We start from the raw sequence: 18,187 nt of genomic DNA on the forward strand, positions 1-18,187 counted from the left end.
TTGTACTACATTTGGCCACACAAAGCTCGAGAAGGTTTCCACAATACCATTCCACAATAGGACAGCCCCATATAAAGGAGTGGCCAAAACTACCAAAAGGCCAATTTTCGATTTGAGCGAGTAAAATGTGATGAATACACAGCTTATAACCTATATTTTTATAATCAGGACGGTTTTTATTTTTTAGATTTTTTTGGGAGGGGTGGGGGGCGTTCAAACTAGCCGCTCCTAGAAATGATATTTTTTCGTTTTTTGGGAAAGGGCCAGCTTTGCCATATTTTCGACTCAAAAGTAACATATTTATATATCGTTACAAAGCTCTTAAACAGATCTATGCAATAGGCTTGATAATGTAATAATAGCTCCGTCCAGACGCAGTTTTTAACGAACAAAACAGTTTGGTACCCCGCAATACCCCGCAGTAAAACATCATGCACTATACTATTGAACGCTTAAGCTTTGAGGACCATGAATGAAATTCTGCCCAAATTCACAACTTTGTAAGATACATGATTTTTAAAAAATGCCTATTTTTGCCTTTCTCGTGTACTAAGTATACGTAGAAGCTATATGATTGCTCTAAAAGCACTAAAAAGAACGCCCAAACACTCATAGTGTTGTATACTGATCGACTCAGTTCGACGAATTGAGGTGATGTATGTGTGTACGTGTATGTTAATGTCTGTATGTGTGTGAGCAAAAATTATCTTAACTATTTTTTAGGCACTTACACTCAACCAGGCCTGGGAATTGTCGCGTTTGTCAGTGACACCTGACAAGATACATAAAAACATGGTCAGTCAAGAAAAACTTGTCAACTTCCAGTTTTCCGTCGCACGACTGGATCCCCACGACCAGATGACAACTTTTTCCAACCGCGACAATTTGCTTTTGTTGTATGTCTTGTTAGAGCACATCTGCGACAAAAGTGTGACAACGCATACACTTTCGGCTCTGTACACGACACAACATTGGTCCCGAAAGTAAGTTATGTCGCATCTTCTGGTTGTCCATCTGCGTGGAGAAGCAATGGCAGCGGACAAATTTGACATATCATACCGAAAAGAGCACTTTATAATTATTTTTTTTTGTTCTCTTGACAGATTTTCTGTTTAGAAATAAGAAATTTTATTCAATTTTTGCGTTGTTACGTACATAATAATACATAAACAAAAAAACAAGTGTCTCTTGTATAGAGAAAGATCCTCCAGTGTCGAATAACTGAGCTATTTAACGCAACGCAAGTTTGTTCGCTTTTCACGCGGTTTATGGAGTTTTTGTGCTTTTCAAGCGGGTTTTGGATTAATGCGTGTTTTTAACCGATTTTGTTCACGTGAATTTAAAAAAAAATCGGAGCGTACGAAACAGCAATTTTTGAGTCGTTTTTACGCGGTTTTTGTGATTCACGCGGTTTTGACTTACGCAGTACAATCGTCCGCGTAAGTATCGACTTTAGTGGATTTTGACCGGTACACCGTTTGTAGCAATGAATCGCCTGCTTTGAGGGTGATTACAGCGGCACACTAGGAGTTAACTTTCTGAAATCAGTATGCAAAAGGCATTTAAGGGTCGATTTCTTCAAAATTCAGCACCTTTATGTAAAAATATAGGCATAGTAGCGGACACCTTCCTACATAACCGGTACCAACTAGTTATTCATGAAAAGATCCTAATTTTGAGAAAACCCGCGTTAGATGCCTTTCACCATACGAATTTCTGGCGGTTAACTCATGCTGGCTGTTGGCGCATATACGATATAGCGCCTGGATGTGGAAGCGGCGGGTAGGAAATCAGCCACTACCAATAATTCATTGCCTGATAGACGGTTATTTGACTGCAATATTCTATGTATAAGAGAAAAACGGAATTTTATTTAAGCGTATATCCTACATAAGGACCAATTAAGGAAAATTCGATACATTTTTGATTCATTGGAATTACTGCACGTTAAGTTGGGCAGAGTATTAAATTTTAATCGCTAGGCACGCGCTGTAGTGGGGCCGTATACTTATTACGGTGCATTTTTCTGTGTTTTCCTCCTTATGTAAAATTTTTTTCTTACACATTATTTTTTATTTATATGGAGAGGAAGAAAATGATAGTACTCCCCCCATAAGTGCTTACGTAATAAGTGTACGGTCATGAAACGCTCATGCGGGATTGTTCATGCTATGTACTATGGTTTATGTTTTTTGGTTTATGTTGTTCAAAATACAACAGCTTGTCTGCTCGAGTATTAATGGCCCGCTTAAAAGATTTCCGGATATAGATGATTTCAAACCATTTGTGATTTTTAAACATACATTTTAGATATGTAATTAAATGACGCATTTTGGTAAAACAGGAGGAACTGGACTAAAATCACCAAAATTCGACACATTATTATGCCGTACATATTAGCCGTTTTTATAATGAGCTCGGCTTCAACTGCTGTAAAATCCAGAAACCACACCATTTCAGTGGTTTTCCCACATTTTGTCATCAATTCATAATGACAACATTTTGCTGACAACGACAACAATTTTTGTCGCGACAAAATTCGAAGGTGACATGACGAACTTTTTTGTCAATAACCATGACAACTATTCTAATCCGTCTGGTTGTGCAAAACCTTAGTCGTGATGGAAATCGTCACACGACAAATATATCGTAACAAAATAAGTATGTGACAAGATTCAAAATGTCTTGTCGGAGCGAGAGACCAGTAGTACGCTGTATCGAACTACGTTGGTTAGGTTGTGTTGTCCAGTTTGAGGTGACTGTTTTCTCTTTGGTTTTGTCGCATGGTTTTTCTGTATGAAGGTGACAAATCCCAGGCCTGCACTCAACCGATTTACTCGCAACGAGTTTCATTCATCAGAGAACGTTGTTCCATTGCTCCCTATTAGAAATAGGCTGGATCGGACTATGGACTCGAAAGTTAAGGCCAAAATACATTTTCTTATAATGTACGAGAAAGATAACATTACCGCTAGGGGGATTAATTAGTTACTCAATAGGGAGTTACTCAATAATGCCATTTCAATTGAAAATGATGACGAACACAATTTACATAACATTTGAAGGGGGAGGGTTATGTCTCAACGTTGCGCCTAATTCAAGAAAAATTCAACTAACACATAAAAAGCGTCACGCAGTAGAAGGGAAGGGGTTCAAAATTTACAATTTTGACATTACTACATAATAAAAGCGAATTATAGATTTACCCATAAAGTGTCATAAAGTGGTGGATGAGTAGTGTGCTAAATAACTCCTTGTCACAATACGTTTTTATAGTTATGAAAGAAATCTTATGGAAATATCAAATAAATGAAATTCCATTTCGTTGATGTCACAATATGACGCTAATTGAATCTGTTCTACTCTCCTTTGCTGGTTTAATAAGTTTTATTCAGTGAATTTTCAACACCAGAAGCTAATAGTGCTTTTTTTATCATTGAGCTTGAGCTTGAGCTTGATTGACTACTCGTAGTTGCTACTCCATTATGACCAGATCAGCTGTTCTTGCACAGGGAACCAACAGATGTTTGCTTGGGACTAGCACACATCTTCAATGTACAAGTACTGGTGATCTCATTTGTTAGGTCATACTGGCGCCTGCCACGTCAGAATGCAAGTCAATGTAGGGAAGGAGGAGGAAATGATGATGCAATCACTCGCCCACTGCAAGCCGAATATACCTCTGCACTTGCCACGAGTTCATGCGGAATTTGTTGGAATTTTTGGATAAGGTTCGAGAGGCAGAGGTCCGTCTTGGTTAACGAGCTGCCAATGTGATAGATAGGAGAAGGCAAATTATGAAATTTCTAATTGGATGTAGGAAACGAGCTCTATAGTTCATTTCCAATTCTAGCAGATTACTGTTAGAATACTGAAGTTGAAGGTTATTTATTTATCATCAGACTAAGGCCGGAGTGGTCTGTGCTGCACATAAAAGACTTCTCCATTCAGCTCGGTTCATGGCTGCACTTCGCCAACCACGCAGTCTGCGGAGTGTCCGCAAGTCGTCCTCCACCTGATCGATCCACCTTGCCCGCTGTGCACCTCGCCTTCTTGTTCCCGTCGGATCGTTGTCGAGAACCATTTTCACCGGATTAATGTCCGACATTCTGGCTACGTGCCCGGCCAACCGCAGTCTTCCGATTTTCGCGGTGTGAACGATGGATGGTTCTCCAAACAGCTGATGCAACTCGTGGTTCATTCGCCTCCTCCACGTACCGTCCGCCATCTGCAACCCACCATAGATGGTACGCAACACTTTCCTTTCGAAAACTCCCAGTGCGCGTTGGTCCTCCACGAGCATCGTCCAGGTCTCGTGTCCGTAGAGAACTACCGGTCTTATAAGCGTTTTGTAGATAGTCAGTTTGGTACGGCGGCGAACTCTATTCGATCGGAGCGTCTTGCGGAGTCCAAAGTACGTACGATTTCCAGCCACTATGCGTCTCCGAATTTCTCTGCTGGTATCGTTATCGGCGGTCACCAGTGAGCCCAAGTACACAAATTCTTCAACCACCTCGATTTCGTCACCACCGATAGAAACTCGTGGTGACCTCTCTTGAGCCTCTTCCTATCATGTACTTCGTCTTCGACGTGTTGATGACTAGTCCAATCCGTTTAGCTTCGCTTTTCAGTCTGATGTAGGCTTCCTCCATCCTCTCAAAGTTACGTGCCATGATATCAATGTCGTCGGCGAAACCAAATAACTGGACGGACTTCGTGAAAATCGTACCACTCGTGTCAATCCCTGCCCTTCGTATTACTCCTTCCAAAGCGATGTTGAATAGCAGACACGAAAGACCACCACCTTTGGATCACCTCACGCTATTTCGTAAGAAGGTTCCCGTTTATGTCCTTACACATATCGGGCTGTGGCACGTGGCCCTTACGTGAACGGTTCAACTTCTCATAGAACTTTCGTGCGTTATTAGCGCGGTACAGTTCCTCCGTCTCTTCACGGTCTCGATCTTCCTGCTGGCTGGCTGGGATTTTCCTCCGGAAAATCGAGTTTTGTCTGTTCCGCGCCCGTTTGTATCGTGCCTCGTTCGCCCTTGTGCGGTGTTGCAGCAATCTCGCCCATGCTGCATTCTTCTCCTCAACTAACTGCTCACATTCGCCGTCATACCAGTCGTTTTTCTGATCCGGAGCCACCGTGCCTAGTGCAGCGGTTGCGGTGCTTCCAATGGCGGATCGAATATCTCTCCAGCCATCTTCAAGAGATGCTGCGCCTAGCTGCTCTTCCGTTGGGAGTGCCACTTCCAGCTGCTGCGCGTAGTCTTGGGCTAGTCTACCGTCTTGTAGCCGCCCAATGTTAAGCCGCGGCGGACGACTCTGACGCGTGTTGATCACCGTCGAGAGTTTTGAGCGCAGACATACTGCGACGAGGTAGTGGTCGGATTCAATATTCGCACTGCGGTAAGTGCGTACGTTCGTGATGTCGGAGAAGAATTTACCGTCGATTAGAACGTGGTCGATTTGGTTTTCCGTTACTTGATTAGGTGATTTCCATGTGGCCTTGTGGATATTCTTACGGGGAAGAAAGTGCTTCGGACTGCCATTCCGCGGGAGGCTGCAAAGTTTATGCATCATTGGCCGTTGTCGTTCGATACGGTATGCAGACTATCCGGTCCGATGACCGGTCTATACATTTTCTCCCTTCCTACCTGAGCGTTCATGTCACCGATGACGATTTTGACGTCCCGCAGTGGGCATCCATCGTATGTCTGCTCCAGCTGCGCATAGAACGCTTCTTTCTCGTCGTCGGATCTCCCTTCGTGTGGGCAGTGCACGTTGATGATGCTATAGTTGAAGAAACGGCCTTTTATCCTCAGCTTGCACATCCTTGCGTTGATTGGCTGCCACCCAATCACGCGTTGGCGCATCTTTCCCAGCACTATGAAGCCGGTTCCCAGCCCGTTGGTGGTGCCACAGCTTTGGTAGAAGGTAGCCGCTCGATGCCCGCTTTTCCACACTTTGTGTCCTGTCCAGCAGATTTCCTGCAGCGCTACGACATCGAAGTTGCGGGGATGTAATTCATCGTAGATTATCCTATCGCAACCTGCGAAGCCTAGCGACTTGCAGTTCCATGTTCCAAGCTTCCAATCGTGATCCTTTATTCGTCGCCTAGGTCGTTGCCGATTGTATCGAGTCGTATTATCTTCTATGTCGTTCGTAATAGTTGTATTTAAAGGCGGCTTATTGGGCCTGCGCAAACCTCCTGTCTCGTCGGAGGGCCGTCGTGTCAGGGCTGTTTAGCGTCCCACCTAACACCAGGACTTGGGCTTGTGCGCTTTGAGCGGCACACGGTCGCTTTGGCGGAGTCTACTTGCGGATGCATGCAGCTTTTTATAGAGGTTTAACAGGGCCCACTGTCAAACCCCACCACATCCTAGGCAGGCGCCACAACTCGCAGATGGCCTGGGGAGGGATCGTCAAGCCCTTGGACATAGTCCCTGCCGCCCGCAAGTTGAGTCCCTGCTGCCTGAAGTTGAAGGTATAGGAATAGTAATGGAAACGGTATGGAAGTCCATTTCCAGTTCTAGCGATTGCTAGAACATGAGAAATATAGAGAAAGATGCAAAGTAGGATAATGGAACGGACCTGGGATTGAACCCACGACCTCCTGCGTATGAGGCAGAAGCAGTAGCCATATGACTACCAAGCCCGCTAGCTAATAGTGCTTTTTTGATCATTTTAGGAAAACTGTGTTGCGTCCATTTGTCTGTGACACGAATATACAGTAAAACCCTTTATATGACCAATAGTATTTTATCCAGCATCAAGTGGGCTTATTGCAAGCCAAAAAAAGTGACAAAATTCCGTTGGTTTTGTAGAATATGACTAAAATCGATACCATGCCAAAAATTGGTCCCATACCCCATTAAAGGCTCGAAAAAAATATTTTTCGTTTCTATCTATGTTTTTATGATTAATACCACCATTTATTGCAGGATTCATAATGTTGGCCAAAAATACCTCCTTTTTTCCTATTGTGCATTCTTCAAATAAGGTCAACAGATTCTGTAGTTCCAGACAGTCTCCAATGTTTTTGATGACGGAATAAATTTTCATATCATCAGCGTAGAAGATGCGTTTTCCTCTAGGCGCTACAAGAGCAGGATCGTTGATAAACAGGGAAAACAAGAGAGGACCCAAATTACAGGGGTGAAAATGGATCACGAAAGAACAACACTTGAGAATGGATTGAACATATCTAAGAGCAGAATAAGCCTAAAAATACGGTTCTTCTTTGAGCACTATTGTTATCCGAACTGCAGGTTTTCCTTGATGACTTAATATTACCCCCTAGACCTATTGTCACGTCCAATGATGATATGGTATGTAATCACTCTATGATTAAGTTATATTCCCCGGCGCCTCGTTTTCCAATACTTGAATTATATTATGCGAATGATGAGTCTAATAAAACAGAGGTATTTCGTGATTCGATGGCAGGTGTCGAATTTACCCCAACTGATAACATAATAATGATGAGATACATGTGGATGTTTATAATTAAAAAAGTTAACTATTTTTCCACAACATACACAAAATGATGTTCAATTATGGATCAGAGATGCATTAAATACTGAAAATCAAGAAATTATTGTCGAAAAAGCTTATACACCGATGCCAAAATTTTACATAACTCATCTCCTCAATGGTGATCAATGCTAATTATATGTTTATTATGACTCTAACACGTCTCCACCAGTTACAAAATGACAAGAAATACAAAAAATCAAACGTTTATTCAAAGTGTGTCGAAATTCTGTCCGATAATTACTTGAAATCAGAGATTTGAAGTTGTGTCGGTTTTACCCGCAGTGTCGGTTTTACCCATAATTCCCCTACATTGGAAGATGATATTAGCATTTCCATATCATTATTCTTTGCATATTAAAGAATAGTGTTGCCAAATTTCATAAAATTTGGACTACAAAAACCCCCCTGACAATAATAGAACAAAACCTGCCAAAGCCGTCATTCCCCTACCATATCGCACTTACTCTTTTTTTCGATGGGCTGGAGCTTATTTACAACAATCACTGGATGTGTTCGTATAGAACTACAGGCATACATAAAAAAAAAACAATTTCTTTTCTCCAAAAACCGATAACTCGATAGTCTGTACTATGAATAATACCCAGACGTAGTATACTATATATATACACAGTGTATGACTCTGGACATGCCCGAAATAAATTACAGTTCATTTGAGGCTCTTGTGTACATTCTAAGTGCAATTTACACTGGCACCAGAGGAATATAAACAATGTCTGAAACTTTCTTCACACGTGATATATGCAGTGTAATCGAATGGAGCACTTTCCTCATATACCACCACTTCACATATAAACAAATATATTAGGGTGCTGAGGACTCAGGAGCTTAATATTGAAAAGACATGATATGTGCCTATAATTTGCAACTTATTGAGCTCCATACAAAAAAAAATTACGTGGAAATTGTCACTAAGAACAGAACTCAGACAAATCTTTTGCGTTTACGAGTACCCTGAATTACATTATTTTTAATACATTAACCTTAATTTACTACATAAGACCATCTTCAAAAAACGAGAAAGGTCATATCATGTCTTTTATAGAAAGTTGATTATGTTAAGTTAGAACATAAAAGATCTCTAGATAACTACGCCGTTATGGAGAGTTTTATTTTAACGAACACCCTATTAAGTACTCGATGAGTCATTGTCACTACTGCACGTCTGAGAAGGCTAGTATGTAGCTTCAGACAAGAAGACCCATTACTGGTCTCCTTCTCTGGCGAGTGCTACATTGTAGGGATGGATACGTTTCATCTCAAGGCTAGCCGTTGGATCACATGCGGCCAACGCTCACGTACTCCAGAGGGAAGCATTTCGAATGGTTCACCAAATGGACGCCGATTTATCGCCTCTTTAGTCGTACGAGAAGCCCACAGCAGCCTCAGCAGAGCTGCAGCAGCAAATGCATTCACGGAGTCTTACGGCAGGAGAACCTCATCCCGTCCGAAATGCCGCACTGAAACTGACCGGCAAAATGCGCATCCTAACACATGTCTACATTCTGGAAAACCAAACCGTTTTAAGTAATCTAGGAGTACGTTTCGTACGTGCCAAATTGAGGTGTAGCGAAGGAGGTTTTGGAATTCTCTCCCAGAGTTGGTATATTCTGCTAGTAAATAAGGGAATTATGTTACTCGAGGGCACTCGACCGTTGTGCAAGATAAATGTACCGAATAGTGGATGCTTGGCACCTGCACCCATCGGAAGAATTTGCAAGATGCACCGATTAACTGATACGTTCTGGTCTGGAGAGTGCTAGGTATATGTGAAACGCGAGCGTATAATATCTTTACCATTCGCAAATGGTTACACTTTTTTTTCAACTTTTGAATCATTCCATTTACTCTAATAAAAAAACCTCTCCCTTTGGAGGTCGTCCCTGAAACACGTTACCTACTATGTGGGAGAGCGCTAGAAGAATCGTAACGAAAGCAAAGAGGGTGGTTGGAAAAATCAAATGTACCCGTGACGTAGTCAGAGGATCTTATTGGCATCACATGCCAAACAAACCACCTACTTTGAAATATTCAATCCCGCATTTAGCACACGTCATGTGGAATATGAAACCATTGAGCGGTTTTCCAGTTGAACACCCTTTGGGGACCAACAATCACACTGTTTGCTTCCTAATTGATGCGGTAAGCTTGTGGTAGCAGAATCACACTGTTCTGTGTGGATACTCGATAGTTAAACATTGAAAATACTATGCTACAGAATCAGAGCCGTAGCGTGAGCTACCAACGCCCTTGGCGAAACTTTTATTGGGCGACATTCATTTACTAAGGAAAATAAGATGCTATTTTACATTTGGAGAACAATTTGAATATTTCCAAAAATAATTGAGATGAGAATGTTTGGTGATTTATATGTTTTGTGATAAATATGCTTCAACTAGCATTCAATGACCATGTAGACTGCAGAAAAAAAACCTTTTTGCCTTTACTCGCACACCAAGATGGAACGAACAAAAGAGAATAGACGAATCCAAGTATAAATAAGACCCACGACAATGTGCATTTTGAAAGAAAATTACCGCATATGAGTCCCTTTTTATTTGATAACCAGTCGACCCGGTAGACGTTGTCCTGCGTAGTAAGCGAAAATGCCCATGTGAATGTGCCATACGAATCCTAATTTCAGTTTTTCACGATTTGCACAACCTTACGCGTAATTTTCCCATTAGGAAATATCATATAAACCCGTCGGAAACTATAACGAATGTTTCTGCTGAAGAAATGAAAAAAATCCATCCAGCCGTTTTCGAGTTATGCGGATACGAACACAGACCATTTCATTTTTATATATAAGAAGAAGAAGATATATATATATATATATATAGATAGATAGATAGGACTCATATGCCGTTGTTTTCAAGATGGGACAAGTAGGCTTGATGTTAATTCCTCATTTTCTCTTTTTGTTGTTTTTTTCATAAGGGACTTATCAGTCAGCGATCATAGCCAGTAAAGGTAGTACATATTCCAGGATTTTTTTTTGATTACCATGAATCTGTACATAGAAGTTATTCTATTCTAAACGTCACATAGGGCTATATTAAAACCAATCCAATGGATCTTTGGTTACGCATATATATTAGACCTTTTCATGTTTTCAAAAAGTATTAAAAACTCATCCAGTCAGTCCAGCCAGAATCACAATTCTTACGCTAAAATAAGCCTTCTGTCAAATTTTCAGTTCATTCGGAAAAAATATAGGGGAATGGTTCGCCACTTCATCTCATAGCTCCTATTTCCATCCCATCAAAAACAAAGAAATGGAAAGGATTATGGTTTGTTTATTATTTTTGTGATTTTTTTCAGCAGTGAGCCTGAGCACGCATGTTGACAAAAAGAAGCGACGAATTTGGTGCTGTATTTCTTTGTTCAGCGATGAGATGGATATATGTACAGTGAGATTGAGATCGGAACATTTCCCCTATATATATTCGCTATGTAACTTCGGTTATCACTTTTGTTATGGTTATTAAACTGCCTGGTAATTCAACCAAAATGATAACAATTCTAGTTATAAATATGACTGGATAATAAAGTCATGAAAACAATTATGGCTGAGTACTTAATTACTTATTTGGGTAAATAACATGAATAACAAAATGTGTTATTTACTTGGTGAGAACTTAATTTGCTTTCATTTAGTTATTTCAGGAACGAAATTCAGATAAAATTTTTGTCATGTTGGCTGTTAATTCAGTCAAATTGATAACAAGTTTAGTTATCAAAATGTTAGATAACCAGATAATAGAATTGATTACTTACTTGATACTTGATGGGCTACAGGTCTTCGATGAACCTACGCCGAATGGAGTATCCTTCTCCACTGGACTCGATCCTGGGCCAATCGCTTCCAGTCGCCCTGAACATTGAGCGCCCTCAGGTCCTCTTCAACTGCAAAAAGCCATCGTGTACGCGGCCTTCCACGAAGCCTGCGGCCTCTTCCGGGTTCTCTACTAAATATTATCTTCGCTTGTCGTTCTTCCGGCATACGAACAACGTGACCAGCCCACCGTAGTCTGCCGTGTTGTATAAGCTTAATAATATCCAGCCCTTTATACACCTGGTACAATTCGTGATTCATGCGACGCCGCCAGATACCGTTCTCCTGTTTACCGCCGAGTATTGTCCGCAGCACCTTACGCTCAAACACTCCGAGAGCTCTCCGATCAGCCTCCTTTAACGTCCATGTCTCATGGCCGTATAAAGCCACCGGAAGAATCAGAGTAGTATACAGCGCGAGTTTTGCTTTCGTTTGCAGACTACGGGACTTAAGCTGGTTACGAAGTCCATAATAAGCCCTATTTGCAGCTGCAATACGCCTTTTCACCTCGCGGGTAACATCATTATCGCACGTCACTAATGTTCCAAGATACACAAATTCTTCTACCACTTCAAATTTTTCACCATCCAGCACTATTTCGCTACCACCACCACTAATGAACCCACGTTGATTGCCAGCGACCATGTACTTCGTTTTGCTGGTATTGATCGTGAGTCCAATCCTCGCTGTCTCCATCTTAAAAAGCACGGCACGGCGATCAATCCCGATAATATCGATATTGTCCGCAAATCCCAGGAGCATATGCGATTTTGTGATAATGGTACTGCTTCTTTGCACACCAGCTCTCCTAATCGTTCCCTCGAGCGCTATATTGAACAGTAGGTTCGAGAGTGCATCACCCTGCTTTAATCCATCTAAGGTAACAAATGACGTCGATATTTCATCCGCAACCCTTACACTTGATTTCGATCCGTCCAACGTTATACGAATCAGCCGTATCAGTTTCGCCGGAAAACCATGTTCAAGCATAATTTGCCATAATTCATTCCGTTTCACTGAATCGTACGCCGCCTTGAAATCAATAAACAGATGATGTGTCTGCAAGTTGTACTCCCGGAATTTATCAAGGATTTGTCTCAGGGTAAACATTTGATCCGTCGTTGATCGGCCCTCACGAAAACCTGCTTGGTATTCGCCGACGAAGGACTCTTCAAGCGGTCTCAATCTGTTGAACAGAATACGGGACATAATTTTGTACGCCGAATTAAGGAGGGTTATTCCTCGGTAATTGGCGCACTCCAGTCTGCGCCCTTTTTAAAGAGAGGGCAAATGAGGCCGTCCAACCAGCTAGCAGGCATTTCCTCGTCTTCCCATATTTTCGACATAATATGGTGCAGAACTTCATAAAGCTGCTCACTGCCATGTTTGAGAAGTTCAGCCGGGAGCTGATCCTTCCCCGCAGCCTTATTGTTTTTCAGCTCCTTGACAGCTTTTTTAACCTCATCTAGTGTAGGTGACTCCACAGCTTGTCCATCGTCGCTAATATTTATTCTGTTCACCGATGCACCGTCACTTCCTCCATTCAACAAATTCTCGAAGTGTTGCTTCCACCTGGCAGCCACTTCAGTTTTATCTGTCAGCAAATTCCCTTGTTGGTCGTTGCACATGACGGGAGATGGCGCTGTCTTTCTCCGCACGCCATTGACAGACTCATAAAACCTCCGCATATCGTTCTGCTCCATTTTTTCCTGCGCCTCACTAATCACTTGTTCTTCGTACTCTTTTTTCTTCCTGCGGTGGGTTCGTTTATCGGCTGCTCTTGCTTCCTTGTACCGATCTCTATTCGATCGGGTACCTGACACCAACATCCGGCTTCTGGCAACGTTCTTCTCGTCTGTCACTCTCTGGCACTCCACATCGAATCATCCCGTCCTGGGTCGCCTCTGTGCAGTGCCTACCACTTCTCGTGCTGTTGTGCTCACCGCTCCATGGATCGACTCCCATAGATCGTTGATGTTGTCGCTAACGTTGATTGCACTTATCCGTTCGTCGAGCTTCTGGCGGTACTCAGCCGATACTCCTTCCGCCGACAATCGCTGGATATTGTAACGCATCGTTCGCTGTGATCTTTCGTTCGATACAGTTGACAACCGTGATAGAATTTTACTGACAACGAGGTAGTGATCAGAGTCAATGTTCGGACCTCTGAATGTCCGCACATCGATAACATCCGAGAAATGGCGCCCATCCACCAGAACATGGTCTATCTGGTTGCAAGTTTCACCATTTGGGTGTCTCCAGGTGTGCTTTCGGATGTTCTTTCGTGCGAAGTAGGTGCTACTGATGGCCATCCCTCTGGCAGCAGCAAAATTTACTAGACGTAGGCCGTTGTCATTGGTAGCAGAGTGAAGGCTCTCCCTACCAATTATGGGACGGAAAAGTCCTCTCTACCGACCTGAGCGTTAGCGTCTCCGATAACAATTTTCACGTCATGCTTTGGGCACTCTCCATAGGCTTTATCAAGACATTCATAAAATGTGTCCTTCACGTCGTCGGATTTATCGTTTGTCGGTGCGTACACGTTGATTAGGCTGTAATTGAAGAATTTGCCCCGTATCCTCAACACACAGATTCGTTCGCTAATGGGTTTCCACCGCATCACTCGCTTCATCTGCTTGCCCATCACTACGAAACCAACTCCATGCTCTGCTTTTTCACCGCCGCTGTGATAGATGTTATACTTGAATGCAGTATTGGTCGTGGGGTCCACGGCTCGGAATTCACGTTCTCCAGATCTAGGCCATCGGACTTCTTGAATAGCAGCCACGTTCACTCCAACCTTCTGCAGTTCACGAGCCAGAAGGCTCACTCGTCCAGGTTCATTTAGGGTCCTGACATTCCAGGTACCGAGTTTCCAATCATAGTCCTTATTTCGTTGCCGGGTCGGTTGCCAAAAATAACGTTTCCTATTTCTATTATGGTGGTATTTGAGAGGCTTCAGTAAGCTACCTTACCGGGGTCGCGTTACCTACATCGCGATGATGGGGCTGCCACCTTAGGTATAGCTGACGCGATACAGCATTTCGTTAATCAGCCGCTGGGTACCAGGCAGACGCTGTTTGAGCCGCACCTCCTGGTGAACAGACGCTCGAGGCGTACCTTCTCACTCTAGCTGATGTCAGAAGGACAACAGTGCCCAGGCTGCACTACCAGCAAAGTACACAACCCTTAGCTGGCGGTCTTTTGTCATCGGACGACCCGTGGAAGCGTGAGATAGGGACTTGTGGGGACCAGAGCTCTGTTGGGCGCTCCTTCCTTGGTGTCAACCCACCATTTTGCAGCCCAATAGAATTGATTATCAATTAGTTATTCATCTTTGCTGGGGTTGTGGCCTTGTTATGGTCTATCTATAGGGCACTGCACGGACTGCTTTATCTCTTTTTGCTGCAAATTAGAAAACAACAAGGCCAGTATATGTCAAATTTCACGAAGAACGAAAGAGAAAGAGATTCGTCCGTGCAGTGTCCTACACAATAAAAAATATGAAAATTAATAAGCGCGTAAAAAATAAAGACGCGGAAAATTACACTTTTCTGGGCGTACATGGTTCTTTTCCAACAAGTTCGCCCTAAATGTATGCAATTTCTATAGCATTATGTCAATTGCTATAGCATAAGTCATATGAAAAGTGGCATAATGCAATAGAAATTGCATACATTCAGGCGATAATATCGTTTAAATTTACACTCTTTTTGGCATTCCCTTTATGTGCATTACTTTCGTGTAAATTTCAACAACTTTTTCTATCTGTGTATAGGGTATCTACAAATTATCCGTACATATTTTAACAGTTTGCTTCTATAGGGCAAAAAAAGGCCATCATAACCAGTGTATATGCTCAGCCAAGGTAATACATTAAAAGTGAAAACATAGCAATTCAGGGAAATAATAATATTGTCTTCGTATTGGAATGTGGATTTGATGCCATCCAAAAGATCAATTTTATTATGATATGATCATAATAATGAATATAAACAAAATTATGAATATTGCTCAATAATTTAATTCTAATCAAGTGAACTCTCTCCTTTCAATATTATTACAGATTCTGCTAGTGTCGTTGTGCACGTTATCAAAGGAGAGCATCCAGCTGCGATGCAACATGGAGTGAATCGATGCACTATTGTGCACAAATCAGAACAGGTAAACAAAACACCGATAACACACAGAATTAAATTAACAACTGACGGCAACCCCTTATAAAAACCACCAAAACCTACTTCACAAGAAGTCCAAACAAAGCATACACCATGACTGCTGCATGATGGACTCAGTTCCGACCCACCCAACGGTTTCCAATCAAATCACTCGACCTAACCCCGTACGTAATCGATGGTCATACCTGACCTTCCCCCTGACCGCCTCCCCACCCGACACCAATAAACCATTTATCTTGTTAAATGTCCAACCCAACCCGGGTTCAGTAATTCACTAATCGTGTTTCTCCGTTGCTTACCTCCATCTATCTCTATGGTTCCATCTGCTGGAAACTAATCCGGCTCCCTGGCTTGACGTTCGGACATCCTCGTGGGTCGGACAACACACGGCTGGAATGCACGTGATGCCGCAGATCATCGGAGTGCTCGTTATATCGCTCTGCATTCATCTGCTGGTCAGCGTGTTCCCCAACAGGTAAGTAGATTCACGGTGATTAATTTACATCGGTTAGCGTAATCAGGGAGCAATATTCCATTACCGTGCATATTATCGGTACGAGTTCTGTCCGAGCAGCGATAGTAATAGGTATGATTTCCATATTTTCACCGTAGCATTACGTCCTTAACTTGAGCACTGCAACTTTGCGAGTAAGTTAATTGAGCCATCCTCGGAAGTAAGCATTTGTGTTTCTGAAAAAGCTATAAATATATCTTTAATGATTGTCCAACACAGAAAACCTATTTTTATTTCATTTTGCATTCTATCAAACACTAAACTGCTTGATAACATAAACATAAATTAGTACGATCCCTAACTCCACTTGAAATAAGTAACGTTCCAATATATAAACTGTATCAATAACGATTACATTCATTTATTCGACATGTTTGCCTTTCTCGTATTATACAAAGTATACGTAGCGGCTATATCTTCACTTTGACTTTAATGTCATTTATTTTATCATTTTTGTTCATCACAAGTGGTTGGCCACAAAGCCCTTCATCGTCGCATATAGGGGAACTTTTCCGTTTTCCATCTCACTGAACCCCGCAAAACAAAGAAATACAGCCCCAATCTCGTCGATCCTTTGGGGCCATCCAGAAACCACGTGGTCATATTTTTTAAGATTTTCAACCCCCCCTCCCCCCATGTGGCTTATCGTGGTCATTTGGCAGATCCCCCCTCCCCCCCTTTGACCACGTGGTTTTTCCTCAAGTACAAAAATTTAAAAAAAACCTTATGTAACTAAAACATATGGTTAAACCGATCAATTTTGAAGATGGACAATTTCAACCGATTTAAAATCAAACTAAACCCAGCATGGAAATTATAAATTTTCATGAATTCGAACATTTTGATGATGTTATCATGTTGTAATGTGTATCGTGTATTAGGATATCTAGAACTCGTACACCTTCGATGCATCAGGAGGATACAAACAAATCTGGACTCGCGAATATGTTATAAAAATTTCAAGAAAAAATTGTAATGGTTTAGAAATTTTCCAAAATATCCCTATATTATTAATTTTTTTTTAATTTTTTTATCAGTGATTTTTTTTTAAATAATTATAATGTTCATCACTGAATATCCCTATAGATTCCTAAGAGTATTTGGAACCTTCCGTAGCTCTGGAGGTACTGGAAATTCTTAAGATATATAAACCTCAGCGAAGCATCTGAACTGAACTCTTACAACAAAAAGTTTGTCAGAGAATCACAAAGTTAATATGTAATCTTAGAGATGCAAATAAAACCTCCTACTGTTGTTTCTTTTGAGTAGCATTCCTGTAGAAATTCCAGTTTTGCTTTCAGAATCATCAGATTAGTTTACATTCCAAATTAACAGGTATTAACAGGTTTCAGTATAAATTAGAAGAAAAAAAATCCAGTTTACTTTTTTTACAGAATCTCTAAAGATTTTTTTTTAAATCCTGGGCAACTTTAATGAATCTTCAAAGGAAATTCTTCTAAATTTCCAATGGAAATTTTTTTCGTTTTCCAAAAGAAATTCTTAGACATTTTCAGCAGTTTTTTTTAATTTCCAAAACAAATTATTCGGAATATGCCAAAATATTTTCGATTAATATGCCAAAATATTTTCGAGTAGAAAATCGAAAAAAGTTCATCTGAACACCAATAATGAATTTCTCGAGGAAATTCCGATGTTTTTACAAGTGAAAAAATTGTACTTTTGAAAAAATTCCTTAAAAAATTAAATCAAAATTTCAAAAGATTTTCTGATGTGAAAATTCCTTAAAATTTCTAAATCATTTCCTGTGCATCTTTGCATGGTAAAGATTTAAAGCAATGTTTAGCTGAACCTGCAAAGAAATCAAAATGACTTCCCGAAGAAGAATGAAAATTTTTGGAAGAATTTATGGTACAAATAAAAAAAAGACAAGAATCTCGAGAATTTTAAAGATTTATTTTTTGAAAATCCAAAGAATTTTTTGAAGATAATCCATAGACTCTTCCGTGGAAATTCTAAACAATGCCTCGAATAAAAAGAAAATACTTGGAAAATTTAAAAAAATGTGATAGAATTCACAAAGAGCGTAAAAAAGTATTCCGAAAAAATTTCAACAAAATATGAACGGAAATATCAAAG

The 18,187-nt window shown here is 41.1% G+C and overlaps 1 protein-coding gene across 7 annotated transcripts in view; it reads left to right on the forward strand.

The window, feature by feature from the left end:
* Window positions 1-18,187, forward strand: part of LOC134226619 (cell adhesion molecule DSCAM-like) — a 161,438-nt gene that overhangs the window by 104,530 nt on the left and 38,721 nt on the right. For 6 of the 7 annotated variants that reach the window (XR_009983518.1, XR_009983520.1, XR_009983519.1 and 3 more), the window contains 2 exons: window positions 15,465-15,562; window positions 15,990-16,051. Coding sequence is in view for 1 of the 7 variants with exons in the window: in XM_062707507.1 (XP_062563491.1) it covers window positions 15,465-15,562; window positions 15,990-16,055 (164 nt within the window). In the remaining 6 variants the exon portion in view is untranslated. Of the gene's footprint in view, window positions 1-15,464; window positions 15,563-15,989; window positions 16,056-18,187 lie in introns of those variants that run through there. The other variant, XM_062707507.1, reaches the window with a different exon arrangement.

This window comes from Armigeres subalbatus, chromosome 3 (assembly GCF_024139115.2).
Source record: "Armigeres subalbatus isolate Guangzhou_Male chromosome 3, GZ_Asu_2, whole genome shotgun sequence".
Taxonomy (NCBI): Eukaryota; Metazoa; Arthropoda; class Insecta; order Diptera; family Culicidae; genus Armigeres; species Armigeres subalbatus.